Source organism: Haliotis cracherodii, unplaced genomic scaffold (genome assembly GCF_022045235.1).
Source record: "Haliotis cracherodii isolate W230 unplaced genomic scaffold, xgHalCrac1.p SCAF_7, whole genome shotgun sequence".
Taxonomy (NCBI): domain Eukaryota; kingdom Metazoa; phylum Mollusca; class Gastropoda; order Lepetellida; family Haliotidae; genus Haliotis; species Haliotis cracherodii.
In genome coordinates, this window is record NW_027266330.1 from 26,483,044 (window position 1) to 26,496,259 (window position 13,216).

The 13,216-nt window shown below is 39.5% G+C and overlaps 1 protein-coding gene and 1 pseudogene across 5 annotated transcripts in view; one reads left to right on the forward strand and one right to left on the reverse strand.

The window, feature by feature from the left end:
* LOC139447930 (uncharacterized) overlaps positions 1-13,216 on the reverse strand; it is a 66,670-nt gene that overhangs the window by 16,698 nt on the left and 36,756 nt on the right. For all 5 annotated transcript variants that reach the window (XM_071229419.1, XM_071229417.1, XM_071229420.1 and 2 more), the window contains 2 exons: positions 13,032-13,095; positions 12,520-12,573 (listed from right to left, as the gene is read on the reverse strand). In XM_071229419.1, coding sequence (XP_071085520.1) covers positions 12,520-12,573; positions 13,032-13,095 — 118 coding nt within the window. The remainder of the gene's footprint in view (positions 1-12,519; positions 12,574-13,031; positions 13,096-13,216) is intronic.
* On the forward strand, positions 338-6,591 carry LOC139447807 (uncharacterized; annotated as a pseudogene).

Genomic DNA, 13,216 nt, shown 5'->3' on the forward strand with positions numbered 1-13,216 from the left:
AGAGTGGACGAATGGTTGCTCCTTCAGGTAGCTATAATTACCCTCTCTATAATGCAATATCGTATTATCCATTTGTAATGAATGATAGTAACACTTGATTGGATTGGATTCAGTTAAATCTACATTTCTCAGGGTCTCTAACATCGAGATTTGAAATATCTTTCATGTAAATACCTTCTTTGTCTTGTGACTTGTATATATTCGTGTATATTCGGAATAGTACCTTCGCATTCCTGAAGTCTTTGCACAATGGCACAAACAACGTGGTCTCTTTCTGTGAAAAATAGCACTCTTTATTTCAGCCACGGCAAAGATCCCGAACCACGCGCAGTCAGCAATGTTACGTCTGGTTACCGTCTTGCAGTTACGATACAGGTAAGTCGTCAAAATATTTATTGTTTTATTTCTGGATACGCCGACCCTAGAACGTGGAAATATACAATTTAAATGTGTGGCTTTGCTGACATGCGAAACGCGTTTCGTAAGAGTCTAAGTGTAGTGTATTTATTTCTACCAATTTTGATAAAAGATACGCAAACAAACTAATCTGAAAAGGAGATAGATCCATCTCCTGTGGTTTTATTATGTCTTGTATAATGTCTATGACAATTTGGAATACCCAAGCGATGCATATTGTACGTGCTGTGCCGCCAGACTTCCTGCCAACAAGGCAATTAAATTTTCTCGGGTATTGTCACTTCATACGGTGATACATTGTCTCGCGCGCGTGGTCGAAGGGTATTGTTTATCAGCGCCACCTTTATCATGCCATGTGATCGTTTGGTTGATTACACTGTATGTTACGGTTTCGCCGATCCTCAACTTTCAAAGCCTCCAATAAAATTATGTGATCATTATCTTATCCTTATTCCCCCCCCCCCCCCCCCCCCCAACACACACACACACACTCCAAGAGCAAATTCACTGAGGCTTGACCACTACCAATTAACAGTTGTTAGTTAAACAGTTCGCATCTAGTATGTTATTGTATATATTGAAAACCGTGAGCGTGCTACTATGGGGTGGGGGAGGGTTTAGGGAGGGTGTTGGTTCTTCACCTGGTCACTCATCAATCAGACTGTATACGGTATACTTCAATAATGATAAAATACCATTAGTCCTTGGGGTGCCCGAGTTACTTTTCTTTTCGTCTGTCGATTCATATTTTGGAAAATCAAAGGGGAACCACTCCAGCTTATGCAGCACACACATTTGGGAAGGTGGCTTCAATCATTAATAATAATATTTCTTATCATGGCTTCACACTCGTTCCGAACTTTTTTAAGATCGGACACCAGGTTATGCTGTCGGAAATTCAAGACATTTCTTTATTTTCTTGAGTAGAGATAGGCCTATCGGAAATTCGAAATTGAACAGCAACGCCAAATATACATTCCGGCGCAGTGATCAGCTGGTGTCAGTGGTGAGGAGCAGCCTAGTCCTGTACCAGGCTGGCCGCATGGAGCTCTGGGTGGTTTGTGCATTATGTAAATCATGACAAGTTCAGTCCCTCGTGTTATTTAATGCCACACTTGGCAATATTCAAGCCATTTGAAGACAGCCTGGTCCGATGATTGTTGTTATGAGCAACAATCCATGCCACCATGCCATGACACTGTCAACATTGGTTGCTGTGGACCAATTCTAACCTGAAATTCCCCAGTTCAGTAGCATAAAAGCCCTATCTACTCCTACAAAATAAGAGATATGTGATAAGGACCTCTGTATTTGTTGCATTGTCTTGTTTACAGGTTTATGCATTCCATGATGATGACCAGGACCTACAAGTGACCCTAGTTCAGGTGAGTTACAACAATTCATACTCAATGAAAATGAACCATGTCACCTCATATGAGCTAATACTTTTACTTTATGTTTGGGGCTTATCAGGGACAATTACTTAATTATTTAATCTTGGTCATGAGGCCGTTAGCGGTGACATGATGACAACAGCAACCTACATGACATGTACAGGCTCCTAATTGGATAAGCAATGAAGCCCAGTTGCTGATTCTTTGAGTGGATAGTCTGAACTGGGCATTTCATTTATCCTCAGAAAAAATGTCATTTATATATAATGTACATTTTTCAACTGAATTAGTTTGACGTTGACATTATGTTGCAGGGGTTACTCCATGAGGAATCAGCACAGGAACATCATGAGGTTAGTAAAGCAGAAACAGAAACCCAGATAGCCCACCTGTACCTGTAAAGTTTGCATACTATTGTACCCGAGGACACAGGTGGCCTATTCATCTATGGCGCCGCAATTCGCTGTACAGAGTTGCATCCCCTGGGCACACCAGAAACCTATGATTGTGGGTTTGACTCCTGGTTTGCCCCGGTTCTAGGTTTGTCAGCACCATACCAGTGCTTGTGGGTTTCACCGAAGTGGTAAACGTCTGAGACCTGCATCACTTCGGGGTTTCCTCACACATTAAGCTGACACGCCGCGATATACATGTAACTGTAATACTGTTAAAAGCGGTGTTAAACTCACTAACTTCTTTATGAACGTATACTTAATCTTGCCATAGACTTAAAATGCCAGAAGTTTATAAAGCTATTTTGACCCAATATTCAGCACTGACTAGTGAGTAACATATTATGGAACCATACACCCATATGATATGTTTCTTTTATTAGAATCTACCCATCATGGAATACCAGGATCTTCCAGTAAGTACTTTGTCAGATTTGATACTACTTTAACCTCATTTTACAGTGCATATTAAACATTGTGTGTACACATGGTTTGTTATTCTTAATTATACTAAAATATTACTACATGTAACTGAAAGTTATTATGATTCACATGATCAAATAAGCTATTTTGAATACCTATGATAAGAGAAGTATGCAATTTATGTAACTTTATGTACCTACTAGGGTATCTTTTCGAAAAACTACTATTTTCAGGTGATACATTACAAAGGAAGAGCATCACAAAAGAGTAGAAAGGTAATTAAACTTTAATCATTTCATGAACAACATACCTGTATACTAAATGAATTACTATATTAGCTTGAAAAGTAATGTTATTGCTGTGATGGTAAGGCTCAGTGACTGCATGTCTTGAATATGTCTTGCAGACTTGAATATGAATACAATCAAAAATTATGTTGTTTTTGGTAATAGTTATTTTTTTGTAAGAGTGGTGTTTAAGTAACAATGATATCATTCATATGCATAAGGTATTTAATACTTTCTTTATCAGATTCCACATTCAAGTTCAAGGCTTAGAAGCGTGAGGAAAACAGGATCTGAAAAGGTAAGTTAGGAAACAATAACAATATGGATTGGATATATATAGACGGCTTAGTTTTGAATTAATGCTGTTTTCAAACATTCCTTTAACACTTAACCTTTTTAATAAATGGTTTCACACAAATAAATGCTCTCACTGCAATGTTCCTCAATCCATCTGTTATAAAACTTCCGTTTGTCATCTTCTCTGAACTAAGTGCCAAGTCATAGAAAAGGAATATCAATGTCAAATACATGTCAGGCAGACTGATCAAGTACCTGATTGTTTTTTTTGGTGTAGACTACATTTAAGTACCAAAATTCTATAAAAAGGACCCATTTTAGGATCTTTTTATGACCTTTTATGCTTCTAATTAATCTGACCTATTATTTTCAGGCATCTAAGATTGTGCAAACTGAGAAAATGGTAAGTTAATATATATGTAACTGATTTATAGTTAATTGACTAAACCCTAATATGTTAAAAATGGTAGATAGTTCCTGATATATGTAAACCAATAGTTTGATTCTCTTTCAGGTTGAGACATACTTGCAAAGAAGGCGGCACAATAAAAAGGTGAGCAGATTGTAGAAATAATGGGCAGTAACTGACACGTTCATATGCTAGTGTATACATGTATGTGGATTTTCATGGGCCATGGACACTGTTGCTGTGCATGCCTATAACTGAAATTGATGACTCACCCTGATTATGATCCTTGGCAACATTACTATCCACATGGGTTTCATTCAGATGAGAGCTAATGATTCACTGTCTTATCCAAATGATAATCACCACATTTCCTATAGCAAGATCAGTATTGTGAAAAACTGGAAATTAACACAGGCAATGGTACAGGCACTGTGTTAATACAATGTGGATGGTATTTGTGTATCTTTCTTCCCTTATTTGGCTTATTTGTCAAACAGCATCTGGTATGAATTATGATATGAATTATCAGTATCCAGTTCAAACAATCTGATATGCCCTTGCTTTAAATTGTTAAAATATAAATTGAAAACTTCAAAATAGAATATACAGAAATGACTGAATCCTCTTTTTCCACTTAGTACCATGCTTTAATATAAACACACATAACACTGATTTTGTCCATAGATGTCCCCCTGCAAATTCAATGTTGGCATGATTGTGGAGGCATTGAGGAGGATGGCTTTTGGTATGTAATTACTGTTTACATTGTTGAAGGAAATTTCATATATTGAATTGTTTTCATCATGCTTCACACAAGTATTTTTTTATGATTATGTTCAGATTGCAACGATTTGCTAAGATACTGATGGATCATGATCTTCCTTATGTATCAATATTTATTATTTCATATCAATTAATTGCTTTAACTCTCCTGACTGAAAATCAATTGTCTGTCCCCCTTCTTCATACTAGGCATTTCATCTGAACTTTTTAGCACTTTGAAACAGAAACTTTGCTTGAAGGATCACACTTTTTGTGACTCTTGAAACTGCTCACATAAATGCATTGCGGCAGTAGTGAAAACGACATTTGTGTTCATTACGGAACCATTTCTGCAGTTTATGCTGAATAACATAATGTCCTTTCTGTCTGATCATTCCCATCTGTTACCCAGCTACAACCTATGCCAAGTAACTCCTGTTTTCATCTCTTTTGAAACCTCTGGGTTTTAAGCTGACATTTTATGTGATGACATGCAGATTAACACATGTTAGTAGCATCTGAGTAGTATGATTCTTATAATTTGATGTTCTTTTTGAAGTCCAGTTCATGGTTACAGTTACTGACAAGAACTTGTTATTGTATTATCAAAATTAGGGAGACATGTGATAGAAGTTAAATGTTTTCTGACAGGAAGTGCATAGTGGTTTAAATTGGTTGGTTTGACTTATGTTTTTAAAAGAACTTCTATACACTTTGTATTCCAGTAGTGTTGTGTTTTCCATCTGCTAATAATAGATTCTGGGAAAATGTCAGTGGGGCAAAAGTTATTTACAGAACAGTGAAAATGGAAATTCATGTTATCCTTCATTTTCTGCCTCAATCATGATTTATTTTTTATCTTTATAAAACAAATACAGGTATAAAACCAAAATATTATCGGTCCAAAAGGAGAAAGTGAACCTACATTGGACTGGCTACAACTTAGACGAGTGGTTATCAACAAACAAGATTAGGTTAGAGGTAAGCAGAATACAAAGATAGAGCATAAACATAATCAGTTATAAAAGTTTTCACACAGATTACAACATGATTAATGATTTTCATACCATCAATAGTTTCTCATAGCTTTTTATCTGAATTTTTACATTTATCTTCGGAGCTCATCACTATTTACATATTTGTATTGTCTAAAACTTTTCACTGTGACTTTTTTAAGCCTTCAAGAATTGGTAAACATGTAACAAGAATTAATGAACAGGTTACAAGAATTAATATATAATTATATATCTGATTTAGTTAAAGAAAGGTGACGAGGTAGAGGCCCCATGGCTGGTGCACAGAGCAGATAGGTACCCAGGTCATGTGGAGCGCATTGATGGAGGTAACTCTAAGAACATTTAAATAGCCTATACCCCTTCAATTGTACGTATGCTAAGTGACCTTGAACTTTAAATATGCTATGATTCAAATTTATTAAGTCTTACATTGTCGATCCCTGACCTCGTCATACCAAAAGACGTTAAAAGATGGTACTTGTTGTTACCCTGTCTCGCTCTCTGCATTAGGGGGCTAAAACAGGGACTGGTCAGCTTGGAGTCATGTACTGTGTACTGAGTAGGGTATTCATGTTAAACTGCGGAATGGTATTTTAGTGGGCTAGAATCAGTCCGGACTAGTACAAGCAGCCACACACACACACACACACACACACACACACACACACACACACAGGTACGTGCATGCACGCCGCTATATATGTGCAATAATCTTGGACGCATCGTTAAACCCAATTTCAACTCACCTCACCTCACCTCTCTTACATTGTTCATGTGGCTAAGGCATGTGGAATGTGTTTATTACTGAAATGAAAAAGCATTTTAATGTTTCTTCATATCTTTTCAGAATATGTGCACATAGGTTTCAATGACCAGACGAAAAAAAGAATTCATTTCAAGTATGTTGAGAAGAAAACGTAAGTAAAGTAGACTATTTACATTCATAATACGTCTTATGCCCTAGACTCTATTGTAAACTCTAAGCTGCATATAGGCTTCTGATGCTATATTAGACAATATGGATCCACTCATCTATACAGCTATTTTCTTCTGTGATAGGACCCATTGCTGGAAACATCGCCTCACCCATGAGACATAGTGCAAAGTCGCCCAAGGACATGTCTTGTAATATAGCATGTGAATAAATATTTTTTTGAAAGATCTCATGAAAGAGTTTTATTTTTTGTGCTTGTAATCATGTGAACTAAAAATGTTTTTTTTGGGAAAAAGGTCATTTAAAGCAACTCCAGATTAAACTATCCAATGATTGAACCTTATTTCTCCTGAATTTAAACAATCCTGCTAAATATTACTGCAGAAAAAAAATCTGCCAGAAATTTCTGTAGAAAAAAAAAAATTCTGCCAGAAATTTCTGTAGAAAAAAAAAATACTGCCAGAAATTTCTGCAGAAAAAAAAAATTCTGCCAGAAATTTCTGCAGTAATGCATTTTCTGAGCCAATTTTTGAGCTTGTAAACATGTGTACACACTGGGACACACATTATTTGGATTTGTCTCCTCGAGATCTTTCCAATGATATAAAACATGTTTTTGTAGCTCGCTTCCTTCTGTGTGGTCAAGTTCGGACTCCTGGCCATTCCTAAGTTGTCCCGCCCTGCCTTCGAGTGTATTTCAGTGAACCCGTGTGCAACCACCTGAAACATTACTGCGTGTATTCAGTTAACCAGTGTACAAACGCCTAAAACATTGCCGAGTGTATTCAGAGAACCTATGTGCAACCACCTGTAACATTAACGAGTGTATTGAGTGAACCCGTGTGCGACCACCTGAAACATTAACGAGTACATTGAGGGAACCCGTGTGCGACCACCTGAAACATTAATGAGTACATTGAGGGAACCCGTGTGCAAGCACCTGAAACATTACTGAGTGTATTCAGTGAACCCGTGTGCAGTCTGTTGAAAAATTACCGAGTGTATTCAGTGAACCCGTGGGCAACCACCTGAAACATTACAAAGTGTATTCAGTGAACCCGTGTGCAAACACCTGAAACATTTTCTAGTGTATTCAGTGAACCCGTGTGCAGCTACCTGAATCATTACCGAGTGCTTTGAGTGAACCACGAAACAACCTTCTGAAACACTACCCACTGTATTCATTGAACCCGTGTGTAGCCAAATGAAACATCATCCCTTTCTGCTGGTTGAAGTGCTGTTCCAACATGTTCATAGAGAACGCAGAAGTAGATTTATTCGCCGGAGTAGGTAGAGACGCTGTGATAGGGTCAGTGGCTAGGTCTATAGCCGCAATGAGTTGACTGACTAACGGACACGCAATACCATAAGCTTACTAGGACCCTCGGCCATGGTTCGCTGAATCAATGGTACTCGTATAGGATCAAGCAAATGTTCTTAGGATCTGATTGATAAAACGACTAGCTCCGTCGTGTGTGTGCTTGCACTAGTCCCGAAATGGGCTTCACACATTGTACCCATGTCGGGGAGCGAACGCTTAAACAAGTAGCTAGGCTACTCTACCGCCCCTCAACATTATTCAGTGAACCCGTGGGCAACCACCTAGAACTTTTCTATTGTATTCAGTGATCTCGTGTGGAATGACCTGAAACATTACCGACTATATTCAGTGGACCCGTGTGTAGACACCTGAAACATTGCTGACTGTATGCAGTGAACCCATGTGGTACCAAATGAAACATTTTCTAGTGTACCCAGTGAACCCGTGAGCTACAACCTGAAACATTACCAAATGTATTGAGTGAACCTGTGTGCAGCCAAATAAAACATTACTGAGTGTATTCAGTGAACCAGTGTGCTACCACCTTAAATATTACCGCGTGTATTCATTGAACCCGTATGCAACCAAATGAAACATGATCGAGTGTCTTCAGTGAACCCGTGTGCAGTCACTTGAAACATTACCGAGTGCATTTAGTGAATTCGTGTGCTAACATATTTAACATTGACGAGTCTATTCAGTGAACCTGTATCCTACCAACTGAAACATTATCGTGTGTATTAAGTGATCCCACGAGCGGTCACTTGAAACATTACCGAGTGTATTCAGTAAATCCTGGTGCAACCACTTAAAACATTACCGTGTTTATTCAGTGAACCTCTGTGCAGCCACCTGAAACATTGCCGAGTATAATCAGCGAAACCTTGTTTAACAATCTGAAACATTATCGAGTGTATTCAGTGAACCTGTTTCAAACCACCTGAAACATTATCAAAGTGTTTTGAGTATACCCGTGTGCAAGTACCTGAGACATTGCCGAGTATATTCAGAGAAACCTTGTGTAACAATCTTAAAAATTACCGAGTGTATTCAGTGAAGCCATGTGCAGCCATCGGAAACATTATCGAGTGTATTCAGTGAACCTGTGTGCAACCACCTGAAACATTGCCGAGTATATTCAGCGAAACCTTGTTTAACAATCTGAAACATTATCGAGTGTAGTAGGTAAACCGGTGTGCTAACACCTGAAACAATACTCAGTGAACCTGTTTGAAACCACCTGAAACATTATCGAGTGTATTCAGTGAACCTGTTTCAAACCACCCGAAACATTAGCAGAGTGTATTGTTGTGCAGCCACCTGAAACATTGCCGAGTATATTCAGCGAAATCTTGTGCAAGTACCTGAAACATTATTGAGTGTATTCAGTGAACCTGTGCGCAAGTACCTGAGACATTGCCGAGTATATTCAGCGAAATCTTGTGCAAGTACCTGAAACATTATTGAGTGCATTCAGTGAACCTGTGCGCAAGTACCTGAGACATTGCCGAGTATATTCAGCGAAATCTTGTGCAAGTACCTGAAACATTATTGAGTGTATTCAGTGAACCTGTGTGCAAGTACCTGAGACATTGCCGAGTATATTCAGCGAAATCTTGTGCAAGTACCTGAAACATTACCGAGTGTATTCAGTGAACCTGTGTGCAAGTACCTGAGACATTGCCGAGTATATTCAGCGAAACCTTGTGCAAGTACCTGAAACATTACCGAGTATATTCAGTAAACTCGTGTTGAAGTACCTGAAACATTATCGAGGGTATTCAGTGAACCCGTGTGCTAGTACCTGAAACATTATCGAGTGTATTTAGTGAACCCGTGGGTAACCACCTAAAACATTGCCGAGTGTATTCAGAGAACCTATGTGCAGTCACTTGAAAAAATACCGAGTGTTTTCAGTGAACGTGTGTGCTACCACCTAAAAGATTACCGAGTGTATTCAATGAATCCGTGTGAAACCACTCGAAACATTACCAATTGTATTCAGCGAACCCGTGTGTAGCCAAATAAAACATTACCGAGAGTATTCAATGAACCCGTGTGCGACCATCTAAAACATTACTGAGTGTATTCAGTCAATCCGTGTGCAATCACTTGAAACATTTGCTGAGTGTATTCAGTCAGTCCGTGTGCAGCCACTTGAAACATTACCGAGTGTATTCAGTGATACCCTGTGCAACCACCTGAAACATTACCGAGTGTTTTCAGTAAACCTGTGTGCAACCATCTGAAACATTACCGACTATATTCAGTGAATCCGTGCACAGCCACCAGAAACATTGCTGAGTGTATTCAGTGAACCCATGTGGTACCAAATGAAACATTTTCTAGTGTACCCAGTGAACCCATTAGCTACAATCTGAAACATTTCTGAGTGTATTGAGTGAACATGTGTTCAGCCAAATGCAACAGAATCGAGTGTCTTCAGTAAACCCATGTGCAGTCACTTGAAACATTACCGAGTGTATTCAGTGAACCCGTGGGCAACTACCTGAAACATTACAGAGTGTATTCAGTGAACCCGTGGGCAACCACCTGAAACATTACAAAGTGTATTCAGTGAACCCGTGTGCAAACACCTGAAACATTACCGAGTGTATTCAGTGAACCCTTGTGCGACGACCTGAACATTAACGAGTGTATTCAGTGAACCCGTGTGCAACCACCCGAAACATTGCCGAGTGTATTCAGTGAACCCGTGTGTTGTCCCTTGAAAAATTACCGATTGTTTTCAGTGAACCCGTGTGCAACCATCTGAAACATTACCTTGTGTATTCAGTGAACCCATGTGCAACCATCTGGACATTGCCGAGTGTATTTCAGTGAACCTGTGTGCAACCACCTGAAACATTACTGCGTGTATTCAGTTAACCAGTGTACAAACGCCTAAAACATTGCCGAGTGTATTCAGAGAACCTATGTGCAACCACCTGAAACATTGCCGAGTGTATTGAGTGAACCCGTGTGCGACCACCTGTAACATTAACGAGTGTATTGAGTGAACCCGTGTGCGACCACCTGAAACATTAACGAGTGCATTGAGGGAACCCGTGTGGAAGCACCTGAAACATTACTGAGTGTATTCAGTGAACCCGTGTGCAGACTCTTGAAAAATTACCGAGTGTATTCAGTGAACGTGTGTGCTACCACCTGAAACATTACCGAGTGTATTAAGTGAACCCGTGTGCAACTACCTGAAACATTACCGAGTGTATTCAGTGAACACGTGTGGAGCCACCTGAAACATTACCGAGTGCTTTGAGTGAACCACGAAACAACCTTCTGAAACACTACCCACTGTATTCATTGAACCCGTGTGTAGCCAATTGAAACATTTTCTTGTGTATCCAATGAACCCGTGTTCAACAATCTAAAACATTACCGAGAATTTTCAGTGAAGCCGCGTGAAGTCGGGTCAGCTTGGGAGCTTCCTCCCGGCTGGTCTGTATGGCTGTGACTGTGGTCTGGACAGATTGCTGTCCCCAGATGCGGCCTCTTGGCCTTGACTCTTCTTAGCCAATACTGTCTGCTTCTTTTTAAGCATCTCCATCTCTTGAGATGTAGCGGAGAAGCAGGACTCAAACATCGACTCCATCATCCCTTTCTGCCGGTTGAAGTGCTGTTCCAACATGTTCATAGAGAACGCAGAAGTAGATTCATTCGCCGGAGTAGGTAGAGACGCTGTGATAGGGTCAGTGGCTAGGTCTATAGCCGCAATGAGTTGACTGACTAACGGACACGCAATACCATAAGCTTACTAGGACCCTCGGCCATGGTTCGCTGAATCAATGGTACTCGTATAGGTTCAAGCAAATGTTCTTAGGATCTGATTGATAAAACGACTAACTTCGTCGTGTGTGTGCTTGTACTAGTCCCGAAATGGGCTTCACACATTGTACCCATGTCGGGGAGCGAACGCTTAAACGAGTAGCTAGGCTACTCTACCGCCCCTTAACATTAAAACCCCATTCAGACACACTATACTGCCTCAGAGCCGACCAGTCCTTATTTTAGCCTCTTAATGCCGAGCGCCAGACAGCGTAACAACAAGTACGCGGCCAGGGATCGAACCACGGACTTTCGCAGGGATACGCGGAAATAACTTAAGAGATAGTATCTTCTAGTGATATTTATATGAGAATATTGAACAAATTACATTACAACCGGTAGTGAAGTGTGACTGTAAATGCTATGGCTACTGACGATCTTGTTAAGGAGTATGACGGGAAATTTGAAAATTGACGTTTTTGAATCAGTAGTGCATACTACCCCTACGATTTGTCAAACATTCATTCAGTCGACAAGGCATATCGCGTATGAGTATCCAAATGCCGACTTGAGGGAGTCTGGCCCACTCCTCCCGCCCCTAGACGCTCCGCGCCTTGCAGACGCCGCACCGCTTGTTCAGATACAAACATTACTTGGTATTAACATTTATAGTTCTGAATCATGATCTCCTACTTTTCTAAAGAGTACGTATACCGACCTGCCAAGTATCAAGAATTCCCTCACTAAATACACCACTACATACACCACCACACACCTCACTCGTAATAAGTCCAATGATTTTGGTCTCTCATTTCATTTCAATGAACAAATTCCTCATTCAAGAAAGAATGTCCAAAGTGTTATGTTTCTATGAAATGATTGATGCATTACATACAAAAGTATTGAAATTCTGTTATACACATTTTTGTAGTTGGAGCCCTATCAAATCGAATAATTCCTGCTAATGTTTGTGAATGAATACATTTGATGTTTGTATCGTATGGGATTTAAGTCAACTTACACAAAACAGGAAGCCATGAACTGACATCTCCCACATAGTGGAGGGCAGAACCATCTGAAACGACCATGGGAACGTCATACATTATGTCCACAGATCATTGCAAACACAGGCTGTTTAGACATTTAAGTATGATATGGTGCAGCATGTCTCATTCTGTAACTCAAACAAAAGATGTCAAGACAACATTGCCCTCGCACACACTGTGTACAATACAGGGGACCATTTTTTACTAATATTAGAGAACGACGATTTGATATTCCGAAAAACATTATTGCAAGGTTCATATCTGGAAATAAAAATATACATCTGGTTTTGTAGCTGTAGCTGAACCTCTCCCCTCCCAGAATCTCAAACGGTCTGTCCCTTATGTAATTATATAGCAATTTAGAATTAAGAGAGGTATGGTATCAAAGCATTAAGTAATTAATTACTATGGCTGTGCAAACATCCAAAGAAATTGTTTCTGTACTTTTACAGCATTTTCCCCAATGATCTCCACAGAATATACCAACCTTGCTTCATAGAGAAAATACTGTCTTGATAATGGGTCATGGCTGCCTTGTCGTCTGCAATCATCTGTATAACCAAGAAAAGTTACATGTATTTATCATAAGCATTATAACATCCTAAGAAACTATGGTAACAGGCCTTACAGGATGTAACATACCTTAAAGGATGTAACAGGCAATCCAGGATG